The sequence below is a fragment of the Danio rerio genome, chromosome 14, assembly GCF_052040795.2.
Source record: "Danio rerio strain M-AB ecotype USA chromosome 14, GRCz13ab, whole genome shotgun sequence".
Classification (NCBI taxonomy): Eukaryota; Metazoa; Chordata; class Actinopteri; order Cypriniformes; family Danionidae; genus Danio; species Danio rerio.
The window spans coordinates 34828189-34847476 of record NC_141034.1 but is presented as its reverse complement, the minus strand read 5'-3'; the positions used below and the strand labels follow the sequence as shown (position 1 = coordinate 34847476).

The 19288-nt window shown below is 34.4% G+C and overlaps 1 protein-coding gene and 1 long non-coding RNA gene across 2 annotated transcripts in view; one reads left to right on the top strand and one right to left on the bottom strand.

The window, feature by feature from the left end:
• efemp2a (EGF-like fibulin extracellular matrix protein 2a) overlaps positions 1–10192 on the top strand; it is a 31164-nt gene extending 20972 nt beyond the window's left edge. Inside the window, 5 exon segments of the mRNA NM_001008587.1 lie at positions 2545–2664; positions 2746–2865; positions 2949–3075; positions 7081–7276; positions 9840–10192. Of these exon segments, the coding sequence (NP_001008587.1) occupies positions 2545–2664; positions 2746–2865; positions 2949–3075; positions 7081–7276; positions 9840–10001 (725 nt within the window). The 3' untranslated portion in view covers positions 10002–10192.
• Positions 1–19288, bottom strand: part of LOC108192168 (uncharacterized) — a 117370-nt gene that overhangs the window by 59586 nt on the left and 38496 nt on the right. The window lies entirely within an intron of this gene.

The window sequence follows — 19288 nt, the reverse complement described above, 5'->3', positions numbered from 1 at the left end:
TTTTCTCTGGGTGCTCCGGTTTCCCCCACAGTCCAAAGAAATGTGGTATAAGTGAATTAAATAGTAAATTGGTCGTAGTAGTGTGTGTGTGTGTGTGTGTATTTGAGTGTTTATGGGTGTTTCTCAATACTTGGTTGTAGCTGAAAGGGAATCCGCTGCGTAAAACATATGCTGGAATAGTTGACAGTTCATTCTGCTGTGGCGACCTCTGAAATAGAGACTAAGCTGAAGGAAAATGAATGAAATTAATGTCTAAAAATGTATTTTATTTTTTTGATTTAAGGCTATATTTTCGGAGAGGTACTCCAGTCTTCAATGTCACATGATCCTTCAGAAATCATTGTAATATTTATTAAGGTTTATTATATGTGCTCAACCATTGATATTAGTGCTGATTAATATCAAATCTTTCTTCTGCCTCATACGCTTATGGAAACCACGATACATTTGACTTTTTAAGAGTTTAATAAATTCAGAATTCAAAGTACAAAATAACAGCATTTAGCAACACATTATTGTGTTAATGAATACAATTTCTTTCTAAAATAAAAAAAAAAAAGTAGTCATCGTGTTTTTAATATTTCATTCATCATTCATTCATTTTCTTGTCGGCTTAGTCCCTTTATTAATCTGGGGTCACCACAGCGAATAAAATGCCAACTTATCCTGCAAGTTTTTACGCAGTGGATGCCCTTCCAGCCGCAACCCATCTCTGGGAAACATCCTCACACACATTCACACACACTTATACACTAAGGACAATTTAGCCAACCCAATTCACCTACACTGCAAGTCTTTGGACTGTGGGGGAAACCGGAGCACCCGGAGGAAACCCACGCGAAGGCAGGGAGAACATGCAAACTCCACGCAGCGACCCAGCAATCTTCTTGCTGTGAGGCGACAGCACTACCTACTGCGCCACTGCCTCGCCGTTTTTAATATTTATAAACTTAATTTTTAATAATGCTTCATGAGGCATCACATGACACTGAAGCCTGCAGTAATGTTTGAATCACAGGAATACATTTTATTAAACAATATCTTTGTTCTCATTAAATAGACATGAAACATTTAACACATGTAATTTGTTGCCTTTTTTCTTGTCCCCCTCTCAACCCACAATTCCCCTTTTGCTCCCATATACTTTTCAATTCTATTAGATGGATGGATGGATGGATGGATGGATGGATGGATGGATGGATGGATGGATGGATGGATGGATGGATGGATGGATGGATGGATGGATGGATGGATGGATGGATGGATGGATGGATGGATGGATGGATGGATGGATAGATAGATAGATAGATAGATAGATAGATAGATAGATAGATAGATAGATAGATAGATAGATAGATAGATAGAAAGAAAGAAAGAAAGAAAGAAAGAAAGAAAGAAAGAAAGATAGATAGATAGATAGATAGATAGATGCCGAGCACTGTAGACAGTCAGACAGAAAGACTTCTCTGAAATAACTAATAAAGAGTAATGTTTTTTTCTGATCTAAAGCAGGTTTGCACATAATATAAAACATATTGGTAAAGCCTCTTATAGTACATCATATATTTTTCTAAGGTCATAGGTGTAAAAGGTCCATAAGCCATTTTGTAAAGGTTAGAAGGGATCATTCTTTCCATTTGAGCAGTATTAACCTTTGAACCAGAAGCATAGAAAAGGCAATCTCCTTTTACAGTATTTTAAAGTAAAAAAATATCTCCCTCATTGTATCTTTCACAGTTTAAACAAATCAAATGTTTAACTGTTAAATGTTAAACGAGGTGTTTTGGTTAAATTTGACGCAACCAATTAAAATAAGCTGACCTCATTTTCTCTATTTTCGCTAAGGTATTTTTTATTATTGCTCTAAAATATGTTCTTTTTAAATGGCTGGGTAAAAAAACAACTTGTACCCAATTAAACATTATATATTGTATTTTAAGAAACCTTTCAAATATTTTGTAACAGTAAAGATGTCAAACTAAGAAATTAAAATAAAACATTGACTTCTGCCATCTTTATTAATCTCAAAAACACAGATTTTATATCTATTTCTATTCAGGATATATTTCTATTCTTTGAAAGAAAATATGTCACTGCACTTTTCAGGTCCATATAATGATTGTATGCTGGTGGTACATAAGCTATTTGTTTTTCAGATGTTTGCTGAATCGTGGGCTAAAAACTAAATAAAATAGTCATAAAAAGTGTAAAAGAATAAAATTTTTTAAATAAAAATGTTAAAACGCGGTAAACATTAAAGCCAGTTATCACCTTATTACTATTCCCATCCTATTTGTTATATAATTTCCAACATCCTTTTCACTTGCTATGGTGCAAATCACGCTGACTTTAGTATCACAATTTTCTCATTTTTCACCATGCACAGAAAACTGTTATTTTAAACTGAAATACAACTTAGGAGTATTACTATTGTATTTGTAGATTTGATCAAATAAATCCAGTTTTGCTGCATTGATTATAACTCTCGACCTCTAAAAGTTTCATATAATAAACTCATCTGCTTTCTGGTTGTGTTATGTTCAGATGTGGACGAGTGTGGTATGGGGGCCCCCTGCAGTCAGAGGTGTTATAATACATACGGGACGTTCCTGTGTCGATGTGAGCAGGGTTATGAGCTCGGGCCAGATGGCTTCGCATGTAACGGTAAGCCGGGAGCAAATACAAACAGCCACACGTATTCATGAAAAACTGGAGCAACTGATTACATTGACTGTTTATCTTCAGACATAGACGAGTGCAGCTACTCCAGCTACCTGTGCCAATATCAGTGTGTGAATGAGCATGGCAAATTCTCCTGCGTTTGTCCTGAAGGCTATCAGCTCCTGGGCACTCGCCTCTGCCAAGGTTTGCTTCAATTTAATACGCTTTCCAAGCACACTCTGCCTTCCAGTCCATGCATATAAGAAACATTGCTTATTTCAATCTAGACATAAATGAGTGTGAGACAGGAGCTCACCAGTGCTCCGAGGGACAGACTTGTGTGAACATTCATGGAGGTCACAAATGTGTTGACAACAAAAGCTGTCAGGATCCCTACATGCAAGTATCTGAAAAGTAAGTCGCATTTCAGGCTATTTATTTCACACACAGTTGGAATTTCGAAGATTTATTAATTGCTCATAAATAGTGTTTGTTTTTAAACATACTTGACATGGTTTCTCAAATCATCTAGTTTAATTTTCCAAATCTCAGTCCAGTTCTTCAGTCTGCGCCTTGGAGCGTGTTTCGGCAAACTTCCACAAGCTTTAAATGAATAACAGGTGCTCAGGCATTTCTGAAGAAATATCTGGCTAGATGGATTGCAATTTGCTGGACATATGGGGAACATTCTTGTGTAATCTGGTACAGTTGTAGCTAACATAGTCATCAGTCATGCAAAAAGTTGACAGAGGGGGTTGAAAACCATAGTATAGGACTAGTAAGGTTGCCCCCCTTTAAAGGTTGACTAAATGTTCTATTAGTTTATTATGGAAGCTGGTCTGGTTGATCCATATTAAAGGGATAGTTCACCCAAAAATAAAAATCTGCCATTATTTACTTATCCTCAACTTGTTTCAAACCTGTTTAAGTATTTTTTCTTCTGTTGAACACAAAAGGAAGATATAGTTATGAATGTTGGGAAAAGGCCAATGACTTCCACTGATATTTTTATCATTGACTGCTTTTCCCCCCTTTCTCCACAATGACAATATAATAAAGATAATATATATAATTTAACATTTACATAATTCTAGAGGTTATGCATCATTGCGAGAACATGTTTGGCAAACTTTTATTATATTTTATACGTATTCTATTTATTATTTTATTTTCATGATTAGGTTAAATAATTTTATATATGTATGTATATAGATATACATGTGTGGAATGGATAGATTTGTCTATATATATATATATATATATATATATATATATATATATATATATATATATATATATATATACATACAGTTGAAGTCAGAATTATTAGCCCCCCCTGAATTTTTAGACCGCTTGTTTATTTTTTCCCCAATTTCTGTTTAACAGAGAGCAAACTTTTTTCAACACATTTCTAAACATAATAGTTTTAATTACTCATTACTAATAACTGATTTATTTTATCTTTGCCAGGATGACAGTAAATAATATTTTACTAGATATTTTTCAAGATACTTAAACAGCTTAAAGTGACATTTAAAGGCTTAACTGGGTTAATTAGGTTACCTAGGCCGGTAAGAGTAATTAGGCAAGTTATTGTATAACAGTGGTTTGTTCTGTAGATAATCAAGAAAAAAATAGCTTAAAGGGGCTAGTAATTTTGTCCCTAAAATTGTGTTTAAAAAATGTAAAACCGCTTTTATTCTAGCCGAAATAAAACAAATAAGACTTTCCCCAGAAGAAAAAATATTATCAGACATACTGTGAAAATTTCCTTGCTCTGTTAAAGATCATTTGGAAAATATTTAAAAAAGAAGAAAAAAATTTGATGGGGGCTAATAATTCTGACTTCAACTGTATATATATATATATATATATATATATATATATATATATATATATATATATATATATATATATATATATATATATATATATATTCCTAAAAAATCAATAAAAACTTAAGTATATAAAAAAGGGAAGGTTTGGAAGCAATTGAGTTACCACTTAAATTTTAAAGCAGAGGTCCCCAAAGTATGATGAAGAGGGTTGGGGCGAATGCCTTTAACACAGAGATCGTCATTTCTAATTTGACGTAACCTGTTTTGTTTGTTTTATTGCTGAGCTACAAAGAAAGCAAACTCAAATTAAATATTTCAATTAAATGTAATTGAATCAGATTTTTAAAAATGTAAATTCTGTTACTCGATGAATAGAGGACTATGCAGAAGATATCAGCAAGCAAATCAAAGCTAAAACTAGTGTAATTTTGCAATACATTAGACATTTTTAATTAGTTCTGTTTTTACTGTAATAGGTTCATTATAAAATGTAAAAAAATAATGCTGTTGTTAATATAAAACAATATTTTCTAAACATTATTAAATAAATAAGAATATGTCCTATGGTAAATTACCCCACATATATTTGCCTTTGGCCCATTAGCCTCGATCAAGTTTGGTTGTTGCCCCTACATAAGAAAAATTTTGGACACCCTGTTATAAAGAAAGATTTCTTTTGTGTAAACTATGCTTTTAATTATTACCGCCAGGAAGACAATCTAAGGTGTATGTGTGATTGTTTTTAACAGTTAAAAGACAACTCCCAAAAGCTTTCCTCACTACAGTAGATGGTGTTTCTAGTTAACCATACCCATCCATTGCAGCATCAACCAACAGATTCTTAGATGTTTAATATCTTATCTTAAATGTGCAGTCAGTACATTGTACAGTACACCACAAGCACTTGTATTAACTGTATGTGCATGCCAGGGAGTAAAGTAAGTATTGAACATCACTAATTTTCTCAGAAAACATTTCTAAAGGTTGAAATTTTCACCAGATGTCAGTAACAAAAACTAATTCTTTAGAAATTAGGTTACAGTGGGGGAAATAAGTATTCAACACGTCAACATTTTTCTTAGAAAACAGATGTTTAAAGTTGCTATTGACTAGATGTTGGTAACAACCAACAAAATCCATATATGAAAAGAAAACAATTATTCGTTAATATTATAGTTTAATATTACAGTTATAAGTTATGTGTAATAAAATGAAATGACACAGGAAAAAAGTATTGAACACATGAAGAAAGAGAGGTGTAGAAAGGCAGTAAAAGCCCAAACAGCAACTGAAATATCTCAGTAGTTCTTAAGTAGATCTTCGTTATTGTAAATTATGGTTCACTGCTTCAGTCCAACATCTACATTAGCAGGATGAAAAAGATGAAACCAGAGTGGACATTTCAGCAAGACAATGAGCCAAAACTCAGCCAAGGAAACTCTCAAATGCTTTCAGAGAAAGAAAAACAAGCTGTAGAATGGCCCAGCCAATCACCTGACTTGAATCCAATAGAAAATACAAAATAAAGATCAGATTTGACAGACAAGACCCACAGAACCATCATGATTTTTACACTGTTGAAGTCTGTGAAAAACTCACACCTGAGCAATGCATATGACTTCATTCCCCATATGAGAGGCGTCTTTAAGCTGGCATCACCAAAAAGCCTTTTATATAAAGCATTAAATACATTTCAGTAGTTGTGTCATTCTATTGTTCTATTCTTATTACACATAAAAAAATACTGATTTACTTTGTTTTTAATTTTTATGTTTGTATTGTTTTAGGTTTTTACCAAAATCTGGTTCAATTTCCTGTCAACAGGAAATATTGCCTGGAAATATTATTTCCAGAAAAAAAAAACATGAAGTGTTGAATACTTTTTCCCCCACTGTATGTGTAATAAAATAGAAAATTGATGCAGGAAAAAGTATTGAACACATGAAGAAAGGAAGGTGTAAAAAATGCATAGAAAGTCCAGATAGCAATCTCTCAGTAGTTAGAAAGCAACTCTGCCCCTCGTCAGTGTAAATGAATATTAGCTGCTTCAGTCCAAAAACCTACATTACTAGAATGATGAAGATTAAACCAGGGTGAAAACTTCAACAGGCTATGATCCCAAATGATCCCTGCCAATGAAACTAACCTGGTTTCAGGAAATAAAGCTGCCAGAACAGTCCAGCTGATCACCTGACCTGAATTCATTATAAAATAATAACGAAAGCTCAGAGTTGATAGACGAGACCCACAGATCCATCGAGATTATTAAAGACTATTAAAGCCTTTTGTACAAAGTATTTAATACATTTCAGTAGTTCAGTACTTTCTCCTTGTGCCATTCCATTGTTATTGCACATAACATAATCCTCAAAAATTAAAAAATGTGTTTTTTTTATGTTTTGGTTTTTAGCAAATTCACAACAATTTATTTTAAACGATTCCTATAGAAATATATTTCCCAACAAAAAGGACAAAAAAGGGGTTTTAAGCATAAAAACAATATAAATATAATATCAATAAAAAAAATTGGAGCAAAAACTAGTGATTATAAATATTTTCTAATCCTCTCTTTTCATTCCAGTCGCTGCATGTGTCCAGTCTCCAAGCCTGCCTGTCGAGACATGCCGTACTCTATTGTCCATCGCTACATGAGCATCACATCAGAGCGCTCCGTCCCTTCAGACATCTTTCAGATTCAGGCCACCAGTGTCTATCCTGGAGCCTACAACACCTTCCGCATCCGCTCTGGAGATGACAATGGAGACTTCTATATCAGAGTATGTTCAATTTTATTCTCATTTCCATATATTATCAATTAATATGGAACATTGTTGTATTGCTGTGAAAACTGACATACAGGTAGTCTTTGCATTTTATGTTGTTTGCTAATACAGTGATCTAAACAGCCCCAAGTACATACCATGTCACATTTTTGAACCTGGATTTATTACTGTAATAAATTCGATACGATCATAATAATCTGCTATTATGTTTGTAAAGAATATTAGAATGATTTCATGAATGATGCAAAAATTCAGCTTTACTATTACAGGAATTAATATTAAAGCAATGTATAATTAAAATGAAAATTAATACATTTTTAATAAGTTATCTCTATAAAATCATGTTTATTTATATATTTAGGGATACTTTAGAGATAAATATTAACTTAGAAACTCTCCCAAATCATACATTTAGTGTCAATTATCATGAAATAATTAAGTCTAATTTTATCTTTTTTGTGTGTTTAATCTACTCAGTTAAATTAACATATGCATGAAACATATATATATATATATATATATATATATATATATATATATATATATATTTTTTTTTTTTTTTTTTCACAATAGTTTTTTTGTCATATCACACATTAAAAGCCACAAATGTAATAGTTTCTGCTCCATCCCAATATTTAAATCATTTAGAAAAGATATGAACGTAAGATCCTGATTTAAAATTTTAATACAGCACACCGTCTTTTTTAAAGCACTGATAGAAATAGCATGTGACTTGATTTCACAACCTCTGGTTAAAACCTTTAGGGCAGGGGTGTCAAACTCAATTCCTGGAGGGCCGAAGCCCTGCACAGTTTAGTTCCAACCCTGCTCCAACAAACTTACCTGTAGGTTTCAAACAATTCTGAAGGACTCAATTAGTTTGATCAGGTGTGTTTAATTAGGGTTGGAACTAAACTGTGCAGAGCTGTGGCCCTTTTGGAACTGAGTTAGACACCTGTGCTCTAGGGTGTTTTTACACCCGCCTTATTTAGTTTGGTTGAATCACAGTAGAGTTTGTTTTCTCTCTTGGTGCGGTTTGATTTGGCAGGTTGTGAATGTAGCAATCGCACTCAAGTGCGCACCAAAAGAGGACAAAAAAGTGGACTGAGACCTCCTTGAAGAGCTGGTATTGGTACGCTTAAAAAATATCTGGAGTGGTTAGTTTGTGGTAAGAACATGATCCGAACTAAAACAGACCCAACCGCCTTTTTGGACTAATCCAGCTGGCGTAGTCCAATGTGCTGTTCCATTTTATGGGGTGTGGAAATATAAAATGTTTGTTGACAGCACTTTACCAATTATTTTAAACAGAGAAAGAGGGGAAAAAACATGACCTGATGGATCGTTGGTAATATTTCTGGAAGATGACCATGTCGCAGTTTAGCAAAATGAATTCACGCCTCCTCCTGAAATGACTTGCAATGCGCCTTTTCTTTTTGCAATGCATTAAAACATTGTTTTCCAAGTTTGTCTAAAGTGATGTATACAAACTATATAGTATTCTATGACCAGGAATCAGCCAGTGCAGTCGTCCCTCCATAGTAAAAAGCAACATTTTGTGTATATTGGTTTGTTTACTTGTGGGAGCCTCATTGGCATTTTCCCACACGTTAATTCTGACCAATCCAAAAGCAGTTTAGGAAACACATTCAATTACATCTGGCCAATGAGTGATGTGGATTTTTATCACATGACTGCATTTCGGTTCTTTTCAACTGGTTTGAAACAAAGCAATTAATGTAGTGTGAAAAGGACCCCAAAACAGCAGAACAATGCTACAATGTATCATTTGTTGACCTTGGTCCAGACCAAATCAACCGAACCACAGATGTGAAAGCACTCTAGAATGCACTGAGGCTTTTTTATTGTTCTTTTTTTATTTATTTGTACAAAAATGTTTGTAATATATAATGGGAGATGAATTATTTGTCAGCTCTGTTATTGTGAACTCTGATATTGAGAAATTTCAGCAAAATTTATGCTTACACTTACTTTAAATACAAAAATATGATCAAATTACGTAAAATCCTACATTTACATATGCCCTGTGGCATCTATTTTGAGATAAACACCTTGATCTTATGCACAAAGTGCTGAAAAACAACTCTGGTGATGGCTTAAAAAGTTTAACAACAATTAGTGACTGAATCATTTTTTCCTAGTTCCATTTTACATTAATAAGGCATTCTGTACATTCTACATACTGAACGTTGCATGTCATTACAGTTGAAGGAAAATAAATGCAAAATGCTTGAAATGTACACAGAATTCTAGGATTAGTCACAGACCGAAAAAATTAAGTTTACTGTTTGTTTAAACTTCTTATTTAAAATGATTTAAAACAACACTATTCCTGGTTTTATTTTAAGACAACTTAATTGTTTTATGTTCAATCCACATGTGTAAAAAAGCTTAAACATATTAACTTCCTTCATGTTGTTTCAACACAAATTGATTGTTGAAAATGATTTTTTACATTGCATAATCATAAATCGTGGAACATTAATGTAAAGAATCAGTGTCAACATTTGAAATGACTTTGTGTTTTGTTCCTCAGCAAATCAACAACATCAGCGCCATGCTTGTTCTGGCCCGTGCCGTCAACGGCCCTCAAGAGTATGTGCTGGATCTCGAGATGGTTTCTATCAACCCACTCATGAGCTACCACAGCAGCTCTGCCCTGCGCTTAACTATCTACGTTGGGCCTTACGCCTTTTAACTGAAAGAGAATTGGAGATGTGGAGAGGGAGACACAGCGGTGGAAGAGTGGAAGCACTGATCGATTCATGCAACGAGGAGGCCTTATGAGCTGGATATGTCTGCTGATCTGTCTGCAGACGGCATTTCCGAGATTGTACAAAAGAGAAACACACCAACCTATACAACTTCTACGTCATAAATGATAATACTAAAAAGGTTATCCGCTTGTTAAGTTGAGACTATGCAATACTGTTTCCTGGTCCAAGCCTCTTCAATCAATAGAATTGAGAAATCTCTCAATAGTCAATATTATGACCACTTTTCTTGTCATATCATACATTAAAAGCCACACGTTTCTGCTGCATCCCAGATAACAATATTTGAATCATTCATAAAAGACGAATATAATGGTAATATCCTTTCAATTTTTAATACAGATCACTCTGAGCTTATATTAGCACCATTTGTTGTCTGATTGTGGCATCTGACAGATAGAGCCGTTGGACTAGAGAAAATAAAATTGCACATTAGGATATTTCATATTTCTGCCATATAAATACAACTTCACCAGATGGCTTGAACAGCTCTATTTAGAAAAAGGCTCATTCATTTAGTGAATTTTGTATATTATATTATAATCAAATTAAAAACGTAGATAAATACAATTGAGCAAGGGTGCCCAAACTTTTTGTATGAAGAGCCAAGAACCAAATATCATTAAGAGCCGCAGACAAATACACCAAACTATATTACACTAAATTTACAATGGGTAATTTCCTAATTTATTTCCTAATATTTAAAAATAAGTAGAAAACATTGCTTTGAATCGTGTTAACTAATGCAACATAACTTTTTAATTATAACTTATTGCAATAAAAAGATGAACAATTACATTTATAACAGAGTGGAGTTTAACTCTGAATACACTAGTCAAGCAGAATCTGCATTGATTTGCTCACCAAAGTCTCTCCATTGTCCGCTATCTGTCGGGTGACGGTGTGCACATTCTCTGCAATAGAGCAGAGATAAAAGTAAAATAAAAAGTGCTTTATGGTTTTCTGGGGAGTCTAACAGTATTCAGGTACAGAAATTGAATGATCAAATATTATATCGCTGCATAGCTTTTATTGTAAAAATAATTCAGTAAAATTCATCTTTATTAGAGTTACAAATTATAGTTTCTTGTGCCTGAATGCTTTAAACCAGGGGTTTCCAAACTTTTTCTTATAAAAGGCCAAACACCAAACTTGATTATGCCAATACCATGCATGTTCACTATAAAAAGGTCAGGAGAGGTTTTTCCTCAATGTCAAAATTATTTGTAATTTACTGAAAACAAGTGAATAATTTGATTCACAAAATTCTGGTATCCTCAATGCAATGCAGGAATTACATTGAGGAGATACGCAACGATTTTCTTTTCCTGACTACAGCTTTTTTATGCAGCTGATATTAAAAGGTGGAGTTTAGTGGGATTCATCACTTGTCAGTCATTCTCCAGTCCTTCGTCAGCCACACCCATACATACATCCCATTTTTTATGAATTCTCTGCACAATATTAAAAGCATAAGACTTCAAGTGTAAATATTCTGTATTAAGTTTCAACCCATCTCTGCTCACTTCAGCTTCATCTAATTCTGCAAAAATGCTTTATTAGTATGCAAGGCATATTACACTCAGACAAGAGGTTTGGTTAATATCACCTTAAACAATACAAATACAACTGATTCATGAAATGAGCGAGACAAAACAGTAAAAAATATATTCCTTTTCCCAACAGGTCTCTGGGCCAAAGTTGAATATACCAAATTGTATTACATTAAATTTCCATAATATCCTCATTTATTTGCTAAGATTTAAAAAACGGTTTAGAAAACGTTTCTTTAAAACATATTAGTTAATGATGCAGTATAATTTTCAGCGCTTTATAATGAACTTATAGTAAAAACATATACAATCCCATTTATAACACAATAGAGTTCAATGCTGAGTACACTAGTTGAGCTGCTCCTGCCTTTGACTTGATTTGACTTTGTCTTGTGCATTGTCCTCTCACTCAAGTGACAGTATTTACATTTTAAAATTCTTATTCATTTACAACATTTAAATAAAACATTTAATTTTAGTTAGCTTTTTTTATAGCTCCTCAATTAAACAAAGAAACAAAATGTTATTTTAAATTCCAAATGGTGATCTCTCTCTCAAAGGCATTTGCCCCAACCGACTCCCCATCGTTCTCTCTCTCTTTTCAGATGGGATGGTGGGCCAAACCAAAGGTTACCAACTTTGGCCCGCGGGCCCTACTTTGTGCACCTCTGTTTAAAACTCTCTTGAAAATGCTCACATAGTTACATACCTTAAAAACAAGCAACTAAAAATCTTTCACTCTATTATGGTAAAAATGTGCAGTGGCTCTAAATATCAACAATAATCTCAACTCAACATTGAATATTAATTTTCTTTTCGGGTTAGTCCCTTTATTAATCCAGGGTCGCCACAGTGGAATGAACCACCAACTTATCCAGCACGTTTTTACACAGCGGATGTCCTTCCAGCTACAACCTATCTCTGGGAAACATCCACACACTCATTCACACTCATACACTACAATCAATTTTGCTTACCCAATTAACCTGTACCACACATCTTTGGGCTGTGGGGGAAACCGGAGCACCCGGAGGAAACACACGTGAACGCAGGGAGAACATGTAAACTCCACACAGAAACGCCAACTGACTCAGCCGAGGCTCGAACCAGCAGCGACCTTCAACAGCAACAGCACTACTTACTGCGCCACTGCGTCGCTCAACATTGAACATGATGCGATGCAATTAATGCGCACACTGCAATATTGATGCTGAAATAATATATTGTCCATCCCTACTTTGGACCCAGAAACTGATGTCAGACTTAACAAGCGGATTAGAGACAGGCACTATATTTAAGCACAAAACCATGAAAACTCACCATCTAATGTAATGTCTTATGAAAAATGGCAAAGTTTCCAGCTGCACTATGACTCCAAACCTGCTGTACAACCAATGTCTTTTGTCACTTCAAAAAAAAAACAAAAAAAAAAAACAGCCTCTTTCTCAGGATGAGGGGTGCAGATTTATAGACTCATTCCACTGGTTTGCTCTTCCAGTTCAGAAGTCAGCAATAACCATCAGTCCCTCCTATTCAAGCAGATGTAGCAATAACAATATCAAGGCTGTAAAAGGAATCTCTGTATGTGTGGGACGCCTCTGTTCATTTTCCACTATGTATAATCCATCTCAGCATTGTTGTTATTCATTGTTGTTTTTCAGTAACCACTCGGTCATTCCAAACCCCACCGCCGTCATGAATAATGCTCACATTACTTTGTGTATTATTATTTGTTTTTATACAGCACGCTGCCATTGTTGTATTTGCGATTCTGGATTTATTACTGTAATAAATTTGATAAGACCATAAAAATCTGGCTCCACAAATGTGTGTGTGTGTGTGTGTTAACGCCCGCAGGGATGTTTTTTCCGCAGTACTCGTCTTCTGTCTAGTAGAAAGTGTCGCTCATGTGCCCTGTTTTAACCCTTACACCCACCCCGTCCCATCTCTTGAGTCATCAAACCACAGGATAGACTGGAACCCTGCTGAGCAGCTGTCCGCCTCCTGCAGACTCATTAACACAAGCCTGACGACAGACGGAACTCATTTCAAGAGCTGATAAAATGATAAATGTTGTGGAGGAATGTACAGCATCTCGCCTGCAACACCATACACCATCTTGTACTGCTCTCGTACTTTATTACATAGTTAGCTTGGTCTAAATCTTTAGCGTTTAATTCATACTAATATCTTGTTTCATGCTGCTAATACTTGTTATTTTAAAGATATCTCTTGCAGTACTTAGTGTACTACTACTTATACTCTAAAAAAGTTGACTCAACTTAAAATTTTAAGGCATCTTTTAAGACACAGCTTTCTTGAGTTGACTCAACTTGAGTACTGCACTTAACTAGATTTAAGCTGAGTCAACAAAAAAAAAAGCTTTGCCACAAGTTTCCTTACAATTTTCAGTTGAGTCAGTTTTTTTTACAGTTATTCTTTAGGTGTTTGTGACTGATATTGTTGGTTTCTAAGGGTGCTTTCACACCTAGACTTTTGTTTTGTGACCTGGAGCGTTTCCCTCGTCAGCGTGGTTCGTTTGGCAAATGTGAAACCAGCTATTGTGCTCAGGTCCGTGACAAAACAATCTGTCCGAGATCGCCAGAATGAGGTGGTCTTGGCTTGATTAAAACGAACTCTAGAGTGAATTGGTTGTAGTTATAAAGCAAAACGGTCCACGGAACAAACAAACCAGTCTATATCACAGTGTGTTACGGATATGTAGGCTATCTGAAGAGAGTGATGAATTCGGATTTCTACCTTCCAATCAGTCTCAGCATGGATCAACGTTTATTCTGTTCTCATCATCCTTTTTCTCATTATTTTTATTAAATATGATTATTTGAATGAGTTTAACTTTGAAATAATTTTAACTAATGAATAAGTTAACACACTGCTTTATGTAAGAATGTTGAGTGTCCTTGCTTCTCTCTTTGTTTATTTTATCTTTATTTCCAGGAGACACACAAACCAGGACCTCTCTCCCTCTTGAGTGGAACTACCGATCCTGATGACAGGGAACAACTGTTTCTATTGTTCTCTCTATGAGATAATACTCTCTACAGTAATTTAGCTGTCTTAATAGTTAATTCTTTTTAAAGTGATTTCTTTTTAGGAGATAGACTTGGTGTGGAGTGAGAATATTGTAGCCAAATGTTGATTAAACCATTGAACTAGTTTGATAAGACACCTGAAAGTACAAGAAACAACCTTGAGTTTTCATATCATATTGTCTCCTGCATCTGTATATTTACCAAAGTTCAGACAGTACTGATTAATTAAGCAGTGGTATCTATTAAACACACATTTTACTTATTATTTAGGTACTAGTTCCTATTATTAGATTCAAGTATTATTAACTAATGTACTTGTGCTTTTTTAAGTGTTAGCACATTTTTAAAAGATACAAGTACTGATTCGTTTGTTATATTTGTGCTTAGTTAAGACACTAGTAAAAAAGTAAAAGTAGTTACTATTAAAAAATGGTATCTATAATAGACACTATTTACTCTATAGGTACTAGTTCTTATTTTTAGATACTAGTGCTTATTAATTAACTACTTGTGCTGTTTTAAGTATTAGTATTTTTTAAAAGACACTAGTACTGATTTGTTTGATATATTTGTGCTTCTTTGTTAAGATACTACTCATTAATGAAACAATACTATATATTAAACACACTATACTTATTCTTTAGGTACTTATTAACTACTCATGCTTATTTTTTGAGTATTTAAGTACTTTTTAAAAGACACTATTCTGCTTTGTTAGATATATTTGTGCTTCTTTGTTGCAATGATATATAATATCTTGTTTAAATACACTATGAGCAGCAGCTACAATAATTATTTTCTCTGTCCTCTATTTCCACCTGGGGATACTCATCTCGAGGCCTCTAGAGATTGTGCAGTGCCACTGAGGTGACCCAAGACCTGTGAAGAGATGATGCCAACCATCGAAGACCTCAAGAACAACACATATAAAGAGATGATGTCCACCATAGAGAACTTCTAGAGGTATCAATAATCCTGGACCAGGCCGTATCCGGAACAGATGCTGTTGTGTTCATGGAGGAGTGGAGAGCATGAGACTGATTCCTGAAAAACCTCAATGACAGACAAGTCTTCGCATTGATCCTGTGGGCAGCCTGAACTCCCGCCGGTGACCTACTCATACCTGCAGCTTCTCCTTTATGGACATCCAATGTTGTACAGCCTCCGGCCTAGACTGCAGCTCTGCACTAGAAGCTTGGCACTAGAAGATCAAAGTTTTTTTCCTTCAGTTTCATCAATAGGTAAAGTTTGTTCCTTGCCACTGAGCCACTGGCTTGCTTGATTTGAGACTTTTGGAGTTGCCCATCGATGGATTTGCTCTTCAGTGTTTGGACTTTCAGCAGTGAAAATTAAACCACACTGAACTGAACTAAACTGAACTTCAACGCTGAAAACTGGACTGTCAGTTTCCATTTACTGAACTTCTATGTTAAGCTGCTTTGACACAATCTACATTGTAAAAGCTCTCTAGAAATAAAGATGAATTGAATACTATTCATTAATTAAAGAGTTTATCTATTAAATCTATTTAGTTCCTTTTATTAGACACTATTTATTCATTAGATACTGACGATTATTTAAAAAGTGACTAGCAACTATTCTTTCATTACTAGTAATAAATTTCACATTTTTGCCATGACATTGCATGAAGGGTACCACAATTAACAGTGTTTTACATTTCAAACATATACATAGCAAATGCATGAAAATGGTCACAATAGTTTGGTAATGATTACAATTTTTTACTTCCCAACAAGAATTAGAGCCAAAAGCAACCATGGCCTGAGCGTACTATAAATGGAAAACATTTCAGGTGTAAGGCAATAACTTTTTATTTAGTAAAGCAGAAAGTGCTATTCCAAAAGTCCGTCTTTTCTGATCAATAGCCTTTTATGTTCTTTCCACTGAGTCACAGATGCAGGTTAATGGAGCTTTCGGGATCTGATTCGGATCCAAGGCTGGCAGCAAGAAAGCCTTTCCTCAATTCTCAGAATGGCAAAGAGAAACTCTCTGAATGGAATTACAGTGTCTTGAATTATAATGGAGTTATTGTACTGGAGGCTAATGGGGTAATGATGTCACAAGACTTACAGTACAGTACATGATTGTGTGGAGGAGGTTTCTTGCTCATATTAGCTTGTGCAAAATACATAGACAGATAAACTAGAGCTTATGTGCATTAAATGTGTTAATAAAAAAAATAAGAAACATAATATGAAACATATCAATTAAAATAGTCTTTCATTAATATAAATTATAATATTAATTCTCACTGCAGATATATTTAAAAATTAATATAATCATAATATTATTAGGATGTATTATTATTAAGTGGTCTAAAAGTGGTCTTTAGAGTCATCTCTATTCTTTTCCATTTGAATTAATTTTTTATTTTTATTTATATATATATATATATATATATATATATATATATATATATATATATATACACATACACATATATATATACATATATATATATACATATATATATATATATACATATATATATATATAGGGTACACCTTACTATTACGGGGTTGGGCACACTTTTGCTTTCAGAACTACCTTAATCCTTCCTGGGATAGATTCAAGAAGGTACTGGAAATATTCCTCAGAGATTTTGGTCCCTATTGACATGATAGCATCATGCAGTTGCTGCTGATTTGTCGACTGCACATCCGTGATGTGAATCTCCTGTTCCACCACATCCCAAAGGTGCTCTATTGGATTGAGATCTGCTGACTGTGGAGGCCATTTGAGTACAGTCAACTCATTGTCATGTTCAAGAAACCAGTCTGAGATGATTTGCGCTTTATGACATGGCATGGCCTTCTTATGATGGACATTACCCTTTTATTTCAAAACTATACCTTTAGATTGTTGTTCCAGAAGTTGAGATATCCATATTTCATAACATTATATTACCTAGACCTATATTATTTTAGCAATACAATACAAATTTGTCTCATTTGGTCTAAAACCAAGGCATTAGGGCTATTTAAAATCATTTACACTGCATTACACACCAGCATGAACTGACCCAGAGAGCACAAATGAAATGTAAACATTTAGGCTGTTTGCAGCCACACATGAATGTGCTAGAATCTTCCACCTGCTATTAACAGCTTTATCACTGCTTCCGTCTGCATTGACCGCTTCCACTGAACAGGCAAAAGCCGAAAAAAGCAACGGGAAAATACCCACTTTCGCGTTTCATCTTCCCATCCTACTGCTGTACACTCACACAGAGACACACGATGACTCATTCGCTGCAATGTCTTACATAATCACGTCTGTGCAGCTGTCTGTTCTCCGCCACACGGGGGCGCTGCAGTTCACATAGTCCACGTCTTAAAATAGAACCAACATGAAGTGATGGAATCTTGCAGCTGGTTTTGTAACCTAATTGTCCAGTGAACCAGATTCTTTACCTCCTTCCTGTGAACTGACTGGCTTCATGTTCTCCAGCTCGACTGTACAAGTGTGAACAGCGCCTTATCAAGCAAACAGCCGGTTAAACACAGTGCTGGAGGGAAACTATTTTTATTACTTAACTACTGTGCTTAATGCGAGACACACTGCAGACAAATGGATTGTTTATTCCAAGCACCTGTCAATTTTGTGCCATTTTGGCTTTTCGTGAATAGTATAATGAAAAGAGAACATCCAAAATATACTCTTGAATGTTTTTTTTTATCAAACTATTTGTAGATTTTAATCGCAACATCTATTTTAAAGGCTGCTTTCTCAAAATGAGTTTTTCCTCCTGCATGAATCATCTTACAACAGGCTTTACAGCTTTATATTTATCTGTATTCTGAATGTTTACCAGTAGGATATGTTTGTGCCTTTCCTGATTAAAGACATCTTTCAATATTCAAATGTAGTATATGTTCAGTAAAATGAAAGTTTTATATATACAAAAGTATCCAACCCTGGCTGATCACAGTACTTTCTGAATAACGGAGTGATGAAAAGAATCTCCTCTCTAAAACCTGTTAACCCTATAGGTCAGAAAAGGAAGAAAACATTTTGATTCTGATTCTGTTCAGATTTTTGTGCTGGAAATGAACAGAAATTAGTGGATATCTACAGTATATAAAAAAGAAATTTGCAAAAAAAAAAAAATTTGCGACAGTGCTTTAGGTCAATAAATAATGCACTGAATTTGCAAACACATTCAAAATGCGTCAAACATTGGAGATCCTCTAGCTTGAGATCCAGTGACTGATGACAATAAATGTCTTTTTTTCTTACGACTGTAGGATTATTACTATAAAAGAAAAATCATATTTAGGTCATGACAGTGAGTTGTTTGTAAAGTAATTTCTGCTGTAATAATGCTTCAGTGTGGACAAGTCCATACTTGTGCGTTTCTATCTGAACGGGGTTTTATGTAAAAACTAAACATATCAATTCAAATTACGCCAATGGGCTATATGCACAGCTAGTGTTTTTCAGCCAATGATGGACTTCCGGTGAAAGCTTTATGTGACTATTTTCAATTTTATAAGGCTTCTTTTACAGCATTGATGTTGTATTGTAATTCAAATATAATCAGTTAAATAGACTTACGGATCCATTCAGTTTTTAAAGCGTAAA